General features: G+C 41.4%; 1 protein-coding gene across 16 annotated transcripts in view; it reads right to left on the reverse strand.

Moving 5' to 3' along the window:
* The window catches only part of CADPS (calcium dependent secretion activator), a 646,882-nt gene that overhangs the window by 465,132 nt on the left and 161,155 nt on the right, over positions 1–20,595 (reverse strand). For all 16 annotated transcript variants that reach the window (XM_073644657.1, XM_073644651.1, XM_073644660.1 and 13 more), the window contains exon 2: positions 5,688–5,801. In XM_073644657.1, the coding sequence (XP_073500758.1) occupies positions 5,688–5,801 (114 nt within the window). The remainder of the gene's footprint in view (positions 1–5,687; positions 5,802–20,595) is intronic.

Genomic DNA, 20,595 nt, shown 5'->3' on the forward strand with positions numbered 1-20,595 from the left:
ATGCACCCTGTCACACACAGAGTTTCTCAAAGAAGCGGTGATGTTGTGTGCGACATGCTGGTGGAGCGCAGGCACACATTTCTTTGAGAAGTAGTGCCGACTGGGCATCTGGTACTGGGGCACTGCGACGGACATAAGGTCTCGAAAATCCTCTGTGTCCACCAGGCGGAAAGGCAGCATTTCTGTAGCCAAGAGCTTGCAGATGGTGAAATTCAACCTCTTAGCTTTCTCATGGCTAGGAGGAAATGGTCTTTTACTTGTCCACATCTGAGGGACCGAGGGCTGGCTATTGTGCTTAGACGGGGTTGATAAGGGTGTCCCCGGCAAACTGCCGGTCTGTGAGGAAGATGCAGGCGGACATGTTAGGTTGCCTTGATCCAAAGGTGGTGCTATCGATGTCGGACAGCGCTCAAGACCAGCTGGTGTTACCACCTCCAAAGAAAATGATGACCTGCCAATCACGCTGGCTGTTGCGGGTAAAGAGGTGGCAGGTCTGCGCCCCAAAACAGGTGTGACTGCTGTCCCCCCAGTCACAGAGGATGAAGAGGCCGCGGATGCACAAGATATGGCAGACGGTGGTTGGCCCGGCCGGCTAGGCCGCATTGTAGCACACTGAGCTTCCCACTGCAACTTATGCTTCATGTCCATGTGCCGGTTCATGCATGAAGTACTCAAACTATGTATTTTTTGGCCTCTACTTAGCTTTTGCTGACAAATGTTACAGATAACACGAGTTGGGTCATCTTTATCGATCTGAAAAAATGCCCAGGCTATGCAAGGCTTAGCACCCATGCGACCTGAAGAGCCACCACGACTTGTGGTGAGAGGCAGAGTTGTGTTTGAGGATGCAGTTGTTGACGTGCTTCCAGTACTACGTCTCTGTCCAGGAAGGCGCAACCTGACCTCGTCGTCACTAGCATCTTCCTCCACCTCCTCTGCTGACCTCATCTCTTGGCTGACTGTGGGTTGACAGTAAGTGGGATCTCCGACCTCATCATCATCACCCTGTGCGTTATCACACCCGTCGTCCTCAGAGCCAACCTGTTCCTGCCCTGACAAAAAACTAAAGTTGTCGCTCCAATCAGGTATTTGAGTCTTATCATCGTCTTCCTCATTGTCTCCACCAACAGGAGTTACAGTTTGGGAATGAGGGTCTACATTATGGTCAGAACCTTCTGCGTCTGGTCCTGGATCCGACTCATAAAGATTCTGGGCATCAGTGCAGATCATTTCCTCGTCTGGATTCACAGAAGCGCTGGAGTCGACCTCTGATTCCCAGGCTATAGTATGAGTAAACAGCTCTGCAGACTCAACCATCTGTTCTACCTCATACTCAGACGGGCAGCTGGAGATTTGGGAGCTGTGAGGAAGCAAGTGCGATTTGGGTGACACCTTTGAGGACTGGAGTATTTGTGATGTTGAAGTTGATGTGGAGGAGAGCCCACTTAAAGGAGCACTTGATATCCGTTGAAGCACCTGCTGTTTTTGTGCCTCATCTGGAATTTGTAGCGATTGGCGTGGCCGTAAGAAAGGGATCTTATCACATTGTCCGCTAAAAGAAGTAGACATTTTAGTTTGGCTGGAAGATGGTCTTTCTTCTGCACCTACATCACGGACACAACCTTTTTTCCCCTTCCCAACACGCCTATTCCCCTTTCCACCAGCAGCAGGCCTTTTTCCACTCATTTTGGTGGTTAATTAATTCACAACTCTGGAGTTGTTTGCACAAAAAAACAATGGATGGTAACCGAGCAGAGCTGAGTGGCCAAACTGTGGTATTAGGCCAAAACTATTGGCTGGGTTAGATGCAGAAAAAAATTATTTTTAATTTGCAACCTGATGGAGGTCAGTATAGATGGACTAATAGACCAAGTCCCACACACCGCTAGAAGCCCAAATATTTTTTCAGAGCTAGATGCAGAAAATTTTTTTATTCAATTTGCAACCTGATGGAGGTCAGTATAGATGGACTAATAGACCAAGTCCCACACACTGCTAGAAGCCCAAATATTTTTTCAGAGCTAGATGCAGAAAAAAATTATTTTTAATTTGCAACCTGATGGAGGTCAGTATAGATGGACTAATAGACCAAGTCCCACACACCGCTAGAAGCCCAAATATTTTTTCAGAGCTAGATGCAGAAAAAAATTATATTCAATTTGCAACCTGCTGGAGGTCAGTATAGAAGGACTAATAGAACAAGTCCCACACACTGCTAGAAGCCCAAATATTTTTTCAGAGCTAAATGAAGAAAAAAATTATTTTTAATTTGCAACCTGATGGAGGTCAGTATAGATGGACTAATAGACCAAGTCCCACACACTGCTAGAAGCCCAAATATTTTTTCAGAGCTAGATGCAGAAAAAAATTATTTTTAATTTGCAACCTGATGGAGGTCAGTATAGATGGACTAATAGAACAAGTCCCACACGCTGCTAGAAGCCCAAATATTTTTTCAGAGATAAATGAAGAAAAAAATTATTTTTAATTTGCAACCTGATGGAGGTCAGTATAGATGGACTAATAGACCAAGTCCCACACACTGCTAGAAGCCCAAATATTTTTTCAGAGCTAGATGCAGAAAAAAATTATTTTTAATTTGCAACCTGATGGAGGTCAGTATAGATGGACTAATAGACCAAGTCCCATACACCGCTAGAAGCCCAAATATTTTTTCAGAGCTAGATGCAGAAAAAAATTATATTCAATTTGCAACCTGCTGGAGGTCAGTATAGAAGGACTAATAGAACAAGTCCCACACACTGCTAGAAGCCCAAATATTTTTTCAGAGCTAGATGCAGAAAAAAATTATTTTTAATTTGCAACCTGATGGAGGTCAGTATAGATGGACTAATAGACCAAGTCCCACACACTGCTAGAAGCCCAAATATTTTTTCAGAGCTAGATGCAGAAAAAAATTATTTTTAATTTGCAACCTGATGGAGGTCAGTATAGATGGACTAATAGACCAAGTCCCACACACCGCTAGAAGCCCAAATATTTTTTCAGAGCTAGATGCAGAAATTTTTTTTATTCAATTTGCAACCTGATGGAGGTCAGTATAGATGGACTAATAGACCAAGTCCCACACACTGCTAGAAGCCCAAATATTTTTTCAGAGCTAGATGCAGAAAAAAATTATTTTTAATTTGCAACCTGATGGAGGTCAGTATAGATGGACTAATAGACCAAGTCCCACACACTGCTAGAAGCCCAAATATTTTTTCAGAGCTAGATGCAGAAAAAAATTATTTTTAATTTGCAACCTGATGGAGGTCAGTATAGATGGACTAATAGAACAAGTCCCACACGCTGCTAGAAGCCCAAATATTTTTTCAGAGATAAATGAAGAAAAAAATTATTTTTAATTTGCAACCTGATGGAGGTCAGTATAGATGGACTAATAGACCAAGTCCCACACACTGCTAGAAGCCCAAATATTTTTTCAGAGCTAGATGCAGAAAAAAATTATTTTTAATTTGCAACCTGATGGAGGTCAGTATAGATGGACTAATAGAATGATGCTATGCCCAAAAGATTTTACTTCACTAGGTGCAGTAAAAAAATTGGTATTCTATACACAGGTGGTATATCTTGCAACACAGATAGGCTACTCCACTGACTAACACACTCTGCAATAGGCCAAAAAGGATTAGCTTTGCTAGATTCAGCCAAATGCTGTGAAAAAAACTTGCACAGCACTGGCACAGACCTGCCTGGCAAAAACTGATAGGAACTGATGTAACCTAGTCCTGAAAAGGACTCCAATTACAATTAGTCTTTCCTCCCACAATCTATCTATTTAAGAGCACAGACCTGCTTGATAAAAGTCGTAGGAAATGCTGTAACCTAGTCCTTAAAAGGACTGCAATCACAACTATTCCCTACTCCCAAGCTATCTGTATATTTGTGCGAAAATTGGCTTGAAATTAACAAGGTATAGCGCACACAGCAACAGCGGTGCCGTCTAACACGCAGCTGCAGCAGTGAGAAAATGGTGGCGACGGGGAAAATGGCTTGGTCTTATAGGGCAAGGACATGTGACATACACTGCCAATCACACATGCCCTTGCTTGTGTGAAAAAAGCACTTCGCTCCATGTGTGCGCTGCTGATAGGCTGACAGATTGCACCTCCCCACTGCAAATGCGGGAAAGAGAAAAAAAAATGGAGATCTTCATTGTTCCTGCAGAGATCCATCCCCTGCCCCTCCCCCCACCCCGCTGTACACTCAAACTGCGTATTAACATTAATTTTCATCATTACTGAGAAAAAATCCAGTTATGATTTTGGTGCACGAACAGTTATCGAACATAACCTCGAACAGCCGAATTTTTCTCAAATTGTTCGTGTTCGCCGACCGGCTCGAACACCGCCCAAAACAGCTCGAATTTGAGATTGGCGAACAGTTCGAGTAGAACAACGCTCATCTCTATACGTGATACTTTTCTCCTCCTGTGATGACTGCAGAAAGGGAGCTTTGCTGTGCAGAGTGTGACTGTATCGGCAGAGTAATCTCATTAGTAAGACCTAACAGCAAATCTCTGGTGTTTTTTCGTATTTCATTTGTGACTTTTTATATAAAAATACTCTGAAAATATTTCAGTTTTCACATTGGCTATTGGGGCACATGAATAGGATGACATTTCCTGTTGTCTGCAGCTTAACTTTCAGCTTTGCTGTGTAGAGTTTGGCAGAGTAGTCAGAGTCTTCTCATCGGTATTATAAGCAAGACATGACTGTCAATCTCTGGGGATTTTCTATTTTTTTTGTGACTATCTGTATAAAAATACCCTGAAATATTTTATTTCAAAATGACCAGCAGGCTGATATGTCCTTTTGCCTGCATTTCACTTTCAAGCTTTGCTGTGTAGAGTGTAACAGAGCCAGCAAAGTAATTTCACTAATAAGATAAGTAAAACATGGAATCCAATCTGAAATAAAACTATGCAATGCATCCTTTACAACTATTAGAGCACTGAATTGAGATTTATTGAGTTCCTTAATGATTTTTCTTATATGCAAACCCTAAGGAAGGTACTTCGGCATCTTATTTCGAATCAATACATCATAAATTGCTGGTCGTTTGGTATTTCATATTTGTCTGTCCATGTAAAATAATCCTGGAATATTCTGTTTTACACTGAGCTTTGGAGTATGCATAGTAGGCTGAAATGCCCTGCTGTCTGCAACTCACTTTTCAGCTTTGTTGTGTAGAGTGTGACGGAGTTAGCAGAGTCATCTTGTTAGTGTTAGAGAATGGCAAACAATCATAATTATTAGAGGGCAGGGAATTTTAATGGGTTGTCCCATCAAGACAAATGTTGTCCTGTTAAGACATACAGTATGTACATCTTAAACTTGGGTCACTTTCTCGAGCCTCAACTGAATAGGTGGCTGGCTTTTTGGCAGACTTGATCTTTTCTTGTATTTTACCTGAATACCCACCATGTAATTTTACATTTTCCATGGAAGAGTCGCTGGTTGAGGCTTCCACTGCAAAAATCAGCTGTCTGCCAGAGGGTCGGTAGTGAGATCTAGATGATCACCTGATCGCCCAAGAAGCTGAACTTTGAAAAGAGTTGTCTCTAATGAGGCAACCCCTTTAAGGACAGATGACAGCTGCGTTGTACAGCTGGCGGACTAAACAAGGCAGATCTGCAGTGATAACATATTGCAATGTCTTACCTCATAGTAACTCTGCACAGCGTTCATGAATGCCTCATCCGCTACAATCTGAGTCTCTCCATTAAAGAAGGCCTGGAAGCGATCCTTCACGGTCTGAAGCTGCTGTTTACTGATCTGTGAAAGACATGAGATGCAAGGAGTCAGACCTCAATTACCAAGATGTTTGTGGAGTTGACTAAAATGTGTACGATCAAAAAATTACGCAATAACAATGCATTGCATTAACATAGTTTCCAAATGTCAGATCAGGCATAGCAAACATGATTTACCAAACCTGTGCCAGCTGTGTGGCAGCTCCGCATGCCAACCACAATAGTCAATTAACTGCTGAGAGCATGGGTAGAAGAAACGTGGCACGCGGCCACCAGACAGTTTGTGGTTTATTTCATCTAAGGGATAAAAAGAACACTAAAATGCACAAAAATGCTTTAAAAATATCCCAACAAATTTCTCCCTTAAAGCGTTGTCTAGACTCTAAGTGACTGCAGACTTGTGAATCCTAGCGGGGGGGGCGGGGGGGACAGGTGGCTTAGTATATGGCTAATATGGATTAGCGTATGACTGTAAGTATCCGATTTTCATATATGCAGGCACATGCCGACTAGACATGTGGTGCCACACTCAATGCAAGTGAATTGAGTGAAACTGGACATGTCTAGTTGGAGTGTTGCCTGAAGTATTCAAATCGGATACTTGTGGTCACATGATCACCCACTCCTGGTGCCAGCACCAAAGAATCATGACAGCGCATACAGTGCATGCGGTAAGAATACACATAGACTGCAGATTTGAGCCCTGAGCCTGGACAACCTCTTTATTCTCCTGTTCAATGCTAATTTGTCTCATGTTGCAATTACCATTAAAAAATATATGAAGAAATCTTCCTTAGGTGTTTTAGAAGATCAACCATGCTGCCCTCTTTCTCCTCTTTGCCCTGAATCTGGCTATAAGACAACTTGCTGCAGCAGGAGCCTCTCCCCTTTACTCTATCTCCTGTTAGAAAGATTGATCAACACTGGTGCCCAAAATCCGAAGTCAGCCAGCCACTAATTAAAGAAGGGACTGATTAGAAAGATGTTATCTCATTTTTGAAGAATTATATCTTAACTGTTTCCTTTCCAAAATATACTATTTAATAAAGGGAACACTTTTTGTACTCAGCTTCTTTTTCTTTAGCGCTGAGACCCTCAATCTAAGGGTCCATGACCTGCTAGAGACGCACTCATGCAAATAATTGACATTACCGATTCACTTCTACTCCAAAGCTGTTACTTGCGAGCTTAAAGGGATATTTTTATGCCATAAGTGATGGCATATTGCTGGGATGTGCCATCACTCTATGATTGGCGATCAACCGACCTCTTTACTGTGGTCCCTTAACAGTCTTTCCCTGCGCCGGAAAAGGTCCCACCGGTCAGAGTAGACTATGAAGGCACATCCTTGGTATTCGCCATCGCTTTATGAGATGGGAGTGACCCTTTAAAACATATTATAAGTAAACTCCAATCAGTCCATTAGACATCAATGACAACCCTGAGGTGGAAGGCGCAGAGGAGGTGACACATCCAATTTTAAACAGTTTTATTCTTTTTTTTTCCCCATTTAGCATTTAGATAACAGAATTCTTTAAAAGGAAAAAAAATTCCACCATGAAGAATTCATGAGTTTCCCGAGCGCTCGCATTCAGAACATATCGTTTATGTAGATTATCTCTCTTTATTTACCGCATCTGCTACTTTCTTATATGAAATGTAAGATCAGTGACCACACAAAGGAATGTAAAGCACGTTCCCAGCCGCTGAAACTCACAATTTTATACTGAAGATGCAAAAAATAACGACGATTCTCCGATCCAATTGTAAGAATGCATTCATTACCCTCACTCAAAGGACCCATAAATACTGAAAATATCTAAAATATTCAGATCTGTGTTTAGTAAGTGTGCGTTTAAAATAAAATATGGGAATAATGATGTTCTCCTACAACTAAATATTAAAGACTAAGTCCTCACTAATTAAAAAAAAAGATCCAACCGTTCTGTGCTTACAGATCCTATACGGAACAATGTTTCTCCTAGGTGACAGACTACAAATAAACCTTGTGTAGTCTGATTCTGCAGCCATGTGTTACTCCATTCTCTCTGCTTATAAGTTTTGCCAATCAGTAGAGGAAGGGACAAAGTGAGTAGAGTAACATGACTGCAGGATCACACTAAACATAATTCTTGTGTTACGATTCCACCCCTCAGTGTGTCTGGGATTCAATTACTGACAGCTCAGCCGCCCAATCTGGTGCAGGGGCGTGCTGGAGCTGTCAGTACTTTGATTGACAGTCCAGTCTGGTGCAGGGGCGTGCTGGAGATGTCAGTACTTTGATTGACAGTCCAGTCTGGTGCAGGGGTGTGCTGAGCTGTCAGTACTTTGATTGACAGTCCAGTCTGGTGCAGGGGCGTGCTGAGCTGTCAGTACTTTGATTGACAGTCCAGTTTGGTGTAGGGGCATGATAAGCTGTCAGCTGTCAGTAGTTTGATTGACAGTCCAGTTTGGTGTAGGGGCATGATAAGCTGTCAGTACTTTGATTGACAGTCAAGTCTGGTGCAGAGGCGTGCTGAAGCTATCAGTACTTTGATTGACAGTCCAGTCTGGTGCAGGGGTGTGCCGAGCTGTCAGTACTTTGATTGACAGTCCAGTCTGGTGCAGGGGCATGCTGAAGCTATCAGTACTTTGATGGACGGTCCAGTCTGGTGCAGGGGCTGTTGGTATTTTGATAGAGAGCTTGGTCGTCCAGTCTGAGACTGGGAGGTGCTGGGCTGCTTTCAGGTGTTCCCTGTCCCAGGTGATTGCCCAGCTACTTAGCTGGGCTGTCAGTCCCAGATCTCTGCCAGACTTAGATTCAGCTCTGTTTCTCTGTGCCTTGTGCTTTGCTTGTAAATATTTTTGCTGCTTGACCTTGGACCTTGTTCTGACTATCCGTTTTGTCTAGCCCCTTTGCTCTCTGATCCATTATCCTCCTGGTATTCTGACCACATATCGTTACCTACCTGCGCTTTTGTCTCTTCCCTCTGTTTATGACATACCCTCCTAGCCCTTGACCTCAGATTCCTTTACTACCCTAATTCACGGCTAGTCCATGAGAGGTGACTCAGGGTCACAGCTTGATTGTAGTCTGTAACCTTGCTGAGTTTCTTACAGGTGTTCCCTGTTCAAGGTGATTACCCAGCTACTTAGGTGAGCTGTCAGTCCCAGACATCTGCCAGACATAGCATCTGCTCAGTGGTTTGCCTTGTATTCCTGTGCTCTGTCTATTGATCTTTTGCTGCCTGACCTTGAACCTCATTCAGACCATTCATTTGTCTAGCCCCTTTGCTCTGATCCGCTATCTTCCTGGTATTCTGACCTTGGACCGTGATATGACTTTGCCTTTGTCTTTTCCCTTAGTTTACTGCGTGCTCTCTTAGTATCTGACCCCGGAACGTTTGACTACTCTGCTTCACGGCTTGTCCGTCAGTTGTGACTTGCGTCCCATCTACACTTTGATTCATGTCGGGCATGTTTTCCAGTTGTTATAAACACTTTAAGTGGCAAATGTTTCAAGTCAAGCGTTGTGTGATACTGTCAACTGATTTAAAAAATTGCACAAAGATATATTTTTCTTTTTTTATATATGTGTCAAAGGAGTTTTTCAAAACTTTAAGCCCATGTTCCCACAATGAGTATTTGGTGAGTTTTTGAAGCTTCTTATCTTTAAAAAAAATGCAAGTCATCTATTTTACTTAATAGGTGCAGAAAATCTGCAACATCATAAACTCACCAAAAAAGCTCATTGTGGGAACTTAGCCTAAGGGTATGTCGACATGCTGAGTATTTGCAGGAGATTTTTCTGTTTCAAAAAAACAGAGAGTTGGCAGGAAAAACGCTGCAGAAAATACACGCATTTTGACGTATTTTTGACACATTTTTGCATGCGTTTTTACATGCCTTTTTCTCATTTATTTGAATGGGTAAAAAAAAAAATAAAAAAAGCTGAAATAATTAATATGCTGCAGATTTGAAAAAACAAAAAACAAAATGCAATGATGGTTCAAATCTGCAAGGAAAAAATAAGCAGCATGTGCAGGAGATTTCAGAAATCTCATTCATTCTGCCGGTACTGTAAAATAATGCTTATTTTCAGTAGACAAAAACATGGCGAATTCACCATGTGAACAAGCCCATAAACAGTTTATCTAGTAGGAACACTACTCTGTACACTTTGAAGTGGCCGTTCTCTGGCACTACAGTAAAGCTCCCATTGTAGTGAATGTGAGTAGACAGGCACTGGAAACAAATGGGTTAAACTGCGCTGTCTTCAAAGGATGAATAAAAAAGGAATCAATTTCCGCGGTTTATTGATCAACGCGTTTCGAAGTTTCAAACTTCTTCATCAGGACAAAACCACGGTAAAGAATGATTACTCTGATTTTGTCCTGATGAAGAAGTTTGAAACTTCGAAACGCGTTGATCAATAAACCGCGGAAATTGATTCCTGTCTCTTCATCCTTCGAAGGCAGCGCAGTTTAACCCATTTGTTTCCACTGTCTGTTGATATACGGGGTAATGTTGCAGCTGCGAATAGCTGATATGTAGCGGTGCCGGGTGTTCGACCCCCACTAATTTGATATTGATGACCCATTCTAAGGGCAGGTGCGGACGGCCAAAGATTCTCTCATCGGAGAGAATTGTTCCAATTATGCAAATAACACTCTGATCGGAGTTTGATCAGAGTTTGATCATAGTGTGATCCGATTCTCTTGAATGAGGAGAAGATGGAGAAAAAAAAATGTCTCCATCTTCTCCATTCTTTGAGTGAGCAGAAATCAGACTGCACTCAGATGTCATCCGAGTGCAGTCCATTGTTTCTTACACGCTAATCGACTTGCATGGCGGTCTCTGTCCAAGAAAAACATTTGACATGTGCACGGCCTCATAGACTAATATTGGTCCGATTTTTTTGCAGGATTGCAAATACGCTCCTCTGCATCTGCCCTTAGGATGCGTAATCAATGTTAAGGTTCTGGACATCCCTTTACAGAATTATCAGACAGGACGGTCCACTGAAGAATATTTCCATAAATCACTTAATTTAAGAAGCAGGTTTCGGAATAAGTGGCAAAATCTTCACCTCTTTCCTCTGAATGTCCTCTCTACCTAATAATCTGCTCTCCAGCATCCTTCAGCTTTTCTCATTTACATTTTAAATGAACACTTACAATTAAACCCTCATCACATTATTTGAAAACTGCTAATCAAATACATTAAATCTAATGAGGTGGCTGTTGAAAGTTCTTTATTTAGTTTCCGTGGAATAAATTGTTGAATTTGACGAAGGATTTACTGGGGAAATGTGTCGCTTATTCTTACAGGGAAATTGCATGGATCTTGAAGACGCTAATACTTGTACCCCGCACTCTGAAATATAAATTTTATAGCATTTCTTTATAGAATTTGGAATTATGCCATTACTTTTTTATTCTTTCCGAAAATATATGAACAAACTGATAAGTGGCCATAGCCTTTCCATTTGACAATAGGATTGGGCGTCTTAGGGGAATTGCTTTTTAACTATATACTCTAGCATTGCAGTAATATAGAATAAGCGATCAAGTGATTGTTGGATTAAAATGACTAAGAAATAAAGTAAAAACACAAAAAAAAACCATAAAAAAGGATAGATGCGGCGTTGATCAAGGGAACTAGCCTGATTGCCATATGTGGAGTCGGGAAGGAATTTTTCCCTTTGTCTCTGCCCTATGGAGTTTTTGCCTTCCTCTGGATCAACATGTTAGGTTATAGGGTGAACTCGATGGAGTTAAGTCTACTTTCAACCTTAAAAACTATGAAGCACCCAAAAAGTTTCTGATTTTAAAAAACTAAAGAAAAACATAACCTATCAATAAAAGTCCAATCTATCAAGATATAAAATTATTTCCACCATACGTTCAACACTGAAAGGAAAGAAAAAGAGTCAGAACGCAAGAACGTCTTTTTATCGGCTGCCGCACCCCCACTAAAAAAAATTATCGGAAAACATCATATGAAAGCAAAAGTGGAATCTGTAAAAATGTAAGCTCAGCGCGCAAACGACAAGCACTTACGCCTTCCGAATTAACGGAAAAATAAAAAGTTACGAGTCTCAGAACGTGGCGACGCAAGGAAAAAGTTCGGAATGTTTTTGGACTACTGAAATATATAAAAAATAAACCTTATAAGTTTGGTATCACCTTATTCATATTGACCGGAAGAATTGTACTGCTACATCATTTTTACTACACGATGAAAAAAAAAATTGTGTTTTTTCACCGGTTTACCGCATTTGGAATTTTTTTCTGTTTTTCATGGTAAATTAAAACTACAACTCGTCCCAATGAAATCAAGTTAAGAAAAAAAAAGTTATGTCTTTTGTAAGAAGCGAAGTAGAAAATGAAAGCTCAAAAACAGAAAATGTCCCGGTCATGCAAATACTCAACGTGTGCACAAAGTCTTGGATTTTGGAGAAAGCCGTAGGTGCAAAAGTAATGCATTGTTCTCTTAGGGTGATACCTGGAGCAGGGGCGAACATGAACATAAGAGGGCCATTGGGCAACAACAATTTATGGGCCCTTTTCAGTCTTAAATATCATCATAATGTTGCTTTAGAAATGGAATGGCCACCTTATTCCTTGGGCAGCACAGGTTGCACCAATGGTGACCCTGACCCGGAGGAATGATGCCCAGATGCATTTGACCCATAGGTGCTGTGATTTTTGACCATGTCTTACGGGTTACAGACATAAACTCCGTCGACATCATTGTGAAGTCAACAGCTCATGTACCAATAAACTTGGGTCCTGCCTTTGCGATAACTTAAAGAGCATTATGTAATCAATTTTATTTATAACTTGAACACAGCGGCTCTGGAGAGAATCTGCATAATTACATAGGAAAACAAACGACATCGCGTGAAATCTGATAAGAAGAAAAAGAACGAAAAAAAAAAACATCACAAATTCAATCAAAATAACCGCACAGCTGAGAAAGCAGAAAATAAAGCAAACAATCCACTGCCAAAATGTTCTAGGACAAAAAAAAAGTTTACTCCCAAAAAGACAAAAAAAAGTTTATTCCTTAAAAACAAATCCCATTTGGCTTACTGTGTGGAATCACCTTTATATTTCTCACTTGTGGTGTTGAAAGGATGTTGGGTTGGATTTACATTAGACCCCTGCAAAACTTGTTATGGCCCACCCTTCAGGAGTTCGTGTTAGAACCATAGGAACAGGATAGCCCTTCTTCCACCTTGGTATCTTCGGTGAACTTTATGACAGTTTTCCCTTTTTTTTAAAAAAAACTCTCTGATATCTGTTGAGTAGAAGAGCTCTACACACTGTCCATGGAAAAAGTCAATATGCGAAAGGACATTTCTCCATAAGTCCTGAATACATCTTTGGAACTTGCCTCTCTAATGTGCAGACCAAACACATTAGGCGGTGCTTCACGGTACCCTCAACAAAATACACTATTAAGGGGGATAACTAGTTTTGAATGTTTTTCTTGGAATTTTCGGTTTTTGCATTCTGATCTAATGAAGCAAATTGCTTTTTTTGGGGACTTCTATCAACAGGTGGAATGGAGAGTTGTTGAAAAAAATGTCCTCCTGTCTGGAAAATACTTACAGGGTTTTCTTTTACAAGTTTTCCCCAACTTGGAAAGATATCACCTATTCACAGGCTGGGTAACAGCTTGGTGGACCCCCATCAATCCAGAGAAAGGGGTTTTTAAATGGACGGGTGGCAATGCATGTGTGCTAGTGCTGTGTTTGCTCTATCTCTGCAGTCCCATAGACAATAAATATAGAATTAATGCACATGCTCGATCTCCGGTGAATTCAGACAGAAGTCTGCAGATGTCCATTCTCAGGATTGGTTGGGAGTCAAGTTATCCCTTATCCAGTGGGTAAGGGATAAATTACACTATCGGGAGTCTTTGAGGATTGACAATTCGGGCCAGTGGCATGGCAGCACCACTGGCTTGAACTGCTTGCTCTCCGATGCTGTAGCTTTCCTTCTGCCCCATTGGAGGAGCACTGGAGGACTGAAGCTGGCCAGATCCAACACAGCACTTCCATGCTCTATAGCAAACAACTTGTTCCTTGCTTAGAAAACCAGTCACCTCCGCAGTCTACCAGAGGCAACCTAAGCATTGACTAGCAGAATTAAAAATCCCTTCATTCTTGGGATTGGAGAGGAGTTTTAAAGGGAACCTGACAGCAGGAATGACACTTATAAAATGATAACATGGCTGCATTTGTCTTTAAAATCTGATTTCAGGCAAACCCAAGTTTATAGTATATAATAATACTCACCTTATTAAACTTCTTTAGCCAGGTATTCAAATAAATTGGACTAGTCAGAAAGGCATGCACAACTCTCTGACCAGTCCTGCCCCATCTTCCAGTAGCACGCCCACTGAGGTGTGACTGAGATCCTTGAGCCGCCCTTACACTCTCCTTCCAGAACTTTGAATCCCACGGCTGCTTGTGAACTCCGCGACTTTGGGCATGTGCAGTGCAATCTCTGCCTATGTGCCAAAGGCTTGAGGTCACACTGCACATGCCCAAAGTCGCGGTGTTCACAAGCAGCCGTGGGATTCAAAGTTCTGGAAGGAGAGTGTAAGGGCGGCTCAGGGATCTCAGTCACGCCTCAATGGGAGTGCTATTGGCAGATGGGGCAGGACTGGTCAGCACCTTTCTGACTAGTCTAAGTCATTTAGAGAAGTATGATAAGGTGAGTATCACTATATAATGTGAACTTGTCATATACAATGAGGTTGCCTTCAACAAGAGGTCAATTGCAAAGTTGTTAGTTTTTACAAGCACATCACAATTTTACTTCTACTTAATGAGAATAACTCTTTAAGCAGAAAGTGACCCTTCCACAAAGGGATTATCCAAAACTAAATTATTGTTTTACTATGAACCAAAAAACTAACAGACTAACTAGTTAGCAACTACCTGCCTGTTCTACCCGGCACCAGCATTGACCAGTCACAGACCACTCCATGTCAGCAGAGCAGCTCTTCTTCTTCCAGGCTGCTCTGTTGAAAGGGCATTACCACTGATATCAAGCCATCTCCTTGCAGTTAGACAGCGAGGAGTCAACTATCAATCAGCATGACGTTGGCAGTCACATCCTGTCAACAGAACAACGCGGAAGAGAAGTCACTGCTCTGTCGAATTGACGTCAGAGAAAGGTTCCGAATCACCAGCAGGAGAGGTCTGTGCCGGCAGAGATCTGTGCCGGCCAAATAGGCAACTACCTGCCTATTAGTTCTTATGCTCTCAGTAAAAAAATAATATAGTCCTGGACCCCTTTAAATAAAAATCCATAATCCCCAAGCCTATGGTTCCCAGAACCTGTCCTTACTAGGAAACAGTAATTACAAGGTCAGTTCCATTGCCTCCATGTATTTCCGTGGTATCCAAAATTCCTAGTGCCTCAGAATGTTCTCATTGTACAGACAGATAATACATAATACACAGCCTAAATAATAGACATGGGGAATGCGGCTTCAAGTAAATATTCCTGCCATCATCCTCCTTTGTATTCCGAATGAACGCCGTGCGCCAGGAGAGGGTCTGAATACAGATCATCTCATTTATGGCACTTTCAAGGCTTTTTTCATTATTTTTCAGGAACATTAGAACTGCAAACAATATAATATCCTGAGGTGGCTGCTCTTTATCTGTCTTTGGCTTTGTCGGCACATTCCCCCTGGATTCATAGAAGCTCTTCAGTCCTGGAAGCGGTCAGTGACAGTGTGAGAGGTCTTTCTATAGCTACTCTTTTCTATTGTGTCTGTCATTCTTTTCTAGCCATTGGGCTCTCAATCAATATTAAATCTTATCCCCTTGGCGTGTACTGTTACTTAAAAAATAAAAACAACCATTGCCCTTTCGGGTAGCCCTGGCTTCCTACTTTCTCCTTGAGTCTTCAGAAATATGGCCAACCAAGGATCACATCTTAAAGAGAACCTGTCATATTGAACATTATCTCTGAACAGCATCTTTTAAAAAATGAGAACCTGGGCAGGAGGCTTCTTTTTCTATATTTAGTAGTCCAGTGGGTGGGACTATTCAGGGGTCCGCCTACTGGACTCCTAAGCATAGAATGAGTAGGAATTTTAGTGAAAAAAATACAACTTATACTCATACTTATAATCTTCCCCCATAAAATCATACACAGGCATATGCCGGTTCATCTCCACTGGTGCTTCCAACAGTTCATGACACTGTCTGTGCTCATTAGATGTCTTTAATACATTTTCTTTTCATGAAGTATGGTCTTCCCCAGGATATGAACATCAAACATTACAGGAATCAGCTTTAGCAGTGAGCCATAGGCAGAAGTGCTAAGTATAGGAGGATTTTTTTCTGGCTAAACCTCTAAATGGTAATCTTCTTCATTACAGGCATTATGTACTAGTACATAAAGATGTATCTCTACATACTAGAACATCTCTATTAACCTGTATAGTTGGGGTAAAATAAACATCAGAATTTTTTTTTCCCTTTAATATTTCTAAAAAATACTAAACAACAATTATAACATTCTCATTACAAAGGGATTTTTCCAGGCTCTAGAGAAATTTTTCAGTTACTCTAGGTGCACACTTTCACGTTTCTCTGGTATTTTTAGAGCGAGTGGGCGGTCACGTGACAACAATATTCAATTTACATACTAATGATCATGATCCGAGTAGATTCTCATCCGCTTCTCTCAATGTTCTGAGAACTGGATGAGAATCTACTCAGCATCTGACTGCAAGTGCTCAATTCACATACAAGACCTAGTCATGCTAGGAATACTGGGGATTCATTAAAGTGTGCACATGGAGAGACTGTAGAAAATTGCCTAGAGCCTGGAAAACCCATTTAATACACTTTTTAACAGCAAAAGTACAAAATGCATATCCATTATCCCACCTAATCATAACAACTCGTAAAATACAGTAAACAGATTATTTACGGAGATCAGTAAAAGGCACAAAAATGGTGATCGTTTTTTTTTTCTCCATTAAACCCATAAAAAAGTTTATACCACTGTAAAGTGCTATGCGTGGGTTTGGTAATATGGCACATAAAAAAAACAAGACCTCATAAAGAGAAGCTCAGGTAAAAAAGAAAGTTGTTACAACTTTGAACGAATTGAAAAAGTTGTCCGGTCATCTAACCAAGTGCGTCACAAAAACGTCATTGTGTTATCTCTGTACATGTATATTTTATATATATACTTGTGCGCATGTGTGTACTATGTATGTGCATGTATAATGTGAAAAAGTGTGAGTAATGGATTAGCAAGTACATATTTTATATATATGTGACTAATGTGAATATGCATGTAAATGTTCAGTGCATACGTAGAAGGGGGGGTAGACACAAGTCCTGCGTGGTGGCACTTCATTGTCAGTGTCCACCCCAGAATAGAACTATATATCAATCCGCTCGATCTGCTCTTTCTACTCTGCACCATGCTCCCCACAAACCAAACTAGATATTTAGGAAAACCTGTCGTTACTCCTCGAAATATTAGGTTTGATTTCTGTGTACTGTCATTGACTCATTTTAGAACCTTGAACAGTGGTTTTCCCAAGCCTACCATGTGATGAGACCCAAGTGGACATTTATTAGGATGCTGCTTTGCCATAATATATTTGGGAAGTTGTGACCAACCAACAAATCAAATTTTAGAACTTTGGCTCCCATAGTCAGATTGTGATCTGCATAGACATCATGGTCCTATGTCACATTGATCTCCTTGCGGTACCACCACACACATTGTTCTGATGAAGAACCAACAAGCTCGGTCACATCTAGAAAGTCTAGACTGATTATTCTGAAGTCTGAATGTAAGATACTTACAATGAATCTATCGGCATAGCGTCTAACACTTCACAAAAAGAAGGGCTGGAATGGAAGAGACCATGCACAAAGAAGCTCCTGTACCGCAGGATCATCGGCATTGTGCACAGAAGAATACGTCAGGGATTAGTGAGACTTTATTACATTCTGCTTTATATAACATCAAATCGCTAAGGCAGATACATGAGTAATTTCATATCTCTATGTAACTGGCTAGACCAATGTTTCTGACACATTCCTTAAATAGTAGGAAACCATTAGAGGCCATCTCAAGGGTGGAGTGACCATTTTGGAACTACAACTGTGCCTGAGGGTCCAATTCAGTCCAAGTTTTTGTAAGATGCCCCCCAAAAAATAGACACAATATATAAATGCTACAATTAATTTCAGATAACTTTTGTGGTCAGTAAGAGGAACACGTTCATTTTTGCCCATACTGGGTCTGCCCATGGGGTCATCTACCTCTGGGTGCATCACCATGATATGACGTTTGAATGAGTCAATAGTCGAGCATGCGCACATCTGCTCCATCACAGTCTATAGGATTGACCAAGATAGACAGCTATCTTCATCAGTCTATTAGACATTGACTTGAGTTGCACAGGTGCATTCACTCTTCTCAGTAATTTGGGACATCGGACCTACATTCTTATAATCAGTTGGGTTCCAAGCAGTGAGGGTCCCAGTACTAGATGGATCTTATGAATAGGATATAAATATCTATACCTTTAATTTTTCCTTTAAAAGTAGATGAAGTTAAATTTCAGTTGACCTCAAATTCCTTTTTGTACTCTAAGGCCATGGCCCCACTATCAGTATTTAGTCAGTATTTTTTCTCAGGAGTGGGAGCCAAATCCAGGAGTGGGTGATAAATGCAGAATTGGTGACCTGTTTCTATTATATCTTTTCTCTGATTGTTCCCCACCTGGTTTGGGCTCCCACTCCTGTGAAAAATACTGACCGAATACTGATAAGTGGGGCCGTGGCCTTACTGAAAAAAATTGCTGCATGTCCGAGTTTGATCCAATATTCACTTGGTCATGCAAGTAGAGATGAGTGAACCTGAACGGTAAAATTTGGAGTTCGTACGGGAAAGTTAGCGTCCGGTGCTGAACTCCAAACACGGACTTCTTTTGAAGGGGAGGAGGGAAAGAGAGAATGAGAGAGAGAAAAAGAGAGAGAGTTTGGGTCCTCATTGATTCCAATGGGGTGCCGGTTCAGGTTCAAGTTCGGGTATAGTTCTGGTACCCAAACCTAACTTTGGACTAAAGTGCGGTTGGTACCAGAACCCGAACTTCCATGGGTCCGCTCATCCATACATGTAAGTCAATGAATACATTGAAAACAGTGGACTGCACTCAGATGATATCTGAGGACAGTCCAATTTCTGCGGCCTCACAGAATGGAGGAGACATTTTTTTTCCATCTTCTCCCCCATCTATGAGAATCGGATAACTTTGTGTTCACACTCTGATCAGAGGTTGATCAGAGTATCATTGGCATAATCCTCCCGATTCTCTCGTCTGCACCTGCTCTAATACAGAGTAATAACTTTGGAGGAGTATGTCTCCCTTTTACGGCACTGACAAAACGGGCGCGACTATGGCATGGGCTCATAAACTTCCATAGATGCCATATTGCAGCGTACGGGGTCATAACACAGCCAAATGCATCCCGTAAGTGAGCATCGAAGTGCAGGTAAAATCATTTTCCAGCAGCGGCGGATAGTCCTGCAGACATCGCAGCACTGCAGGAAAACATTCTGGAGGATGAGCGGCACAATTAAATATTGAACCATCCCTAAGCACCGGGTATAACTATCTGATGTTATCCAGGCTGGTTTATATTTCCCTGGAAAAGGATTTCTAATAACAATCAAACGTTTGCAATCTGCTTCATTCTGTTCTCCTTTTTATTAATTGTTTCTCATCGGAGAGTTTTATAAGCTGCCAATAAACTCACTGGGAGATCAATATTCCTCTATATTCTCCTTAGGAGAACCTTTAGTTTCTCGTTGCCATTATGCCGGTAGATGAATACTCCGAGCCTTTATCTCAGAAAAGGAGGAGGACCTGGAAACAGGAGCCGAGCTGTCTATAAAATCTTCTATTTGGGTTATGTACGTGATGGCTGGAACGTTTTTTTGGATGGTCTAAGATGAGGTTTATATAAATATCTGTACTGCAGTAAAATATAAATGGCAACTCTCTAATGATATTGAAGTTAATGGAATATTTAGCAAGTTATCACCTAATTGCTGGTCCAACCTCTGAGTTCTCCAACGTTACCAAGAACGGGTGTCATGAATGTGTCGCATTCTTCTGGGATCTGTGGTACATCTGAGATTAGAAGAGCACAGCATTTAGCTGAGCACAGGTCCCCTTTAAATACGGCCATTCATGAGTTAACAGGTTTCTTGTGGCATGGAAAGGGTCGAAAGTTCCTTGTGGTATATTGGCTGTGCTTCCATTATGTAAACCTGTGCCTGGCTTCCCTCCATGCCAGCAATAGAACCTTCATTCTGTTCCTGGCTTCATTGGAGAAAATGTTCTGGAGAGTAGCTCTTGTCTTGAGATTGTTGCATGCTGTTTATTGTTAATAACTCTTCCTTCCCCTTTTTGGAGTTCTTTCATGTTGCTTTTCTGCCTCTTTACTGTGTACCCATTTTCCCTTTGTATTTTATCCTCTGTGTCTGTCATTTGATTGTGCCTTGGTTTCCCCCTGTCTATCCAGCTGGTGTTACCCTTTTACTCCTGCCCCTTTCCTCCCTGGAGGAAGGGTGGGAGCAGCATAGGATTTTGCAGAAGCACAGAGAGGTACAAGCCCCAGGCATCTCCACCTTCAGAAGTAATTGTGGGGTTAGGGATAGACTAGGGCTTCCCTAGATTAAGAGACAGTATAGGGATCCTCCTCCTGGACTTTCCTACGGTCACAGTGTGACATTGGGGCTCTGAAGTGCTCCTTTAAAATTGTG

Source organism: Phyllobates terribilis, unplaced genomic scaffold (genome assembly GCF_046119375.1).
Source record: "Phyllobates terribilis strain yellow unplaced genomic scaffold, ASM4611937v1 Scaffold_8__6_contigs__length_399053987, whole genome shotgun sequence".
Taxonomy (NCBI): domain Eukaryota; kingdom Metazoa; phylum Chordata; class Amphibia; order Anura; family Dendrobatidae; genus Phyllobates; species Phyllobates terribilis.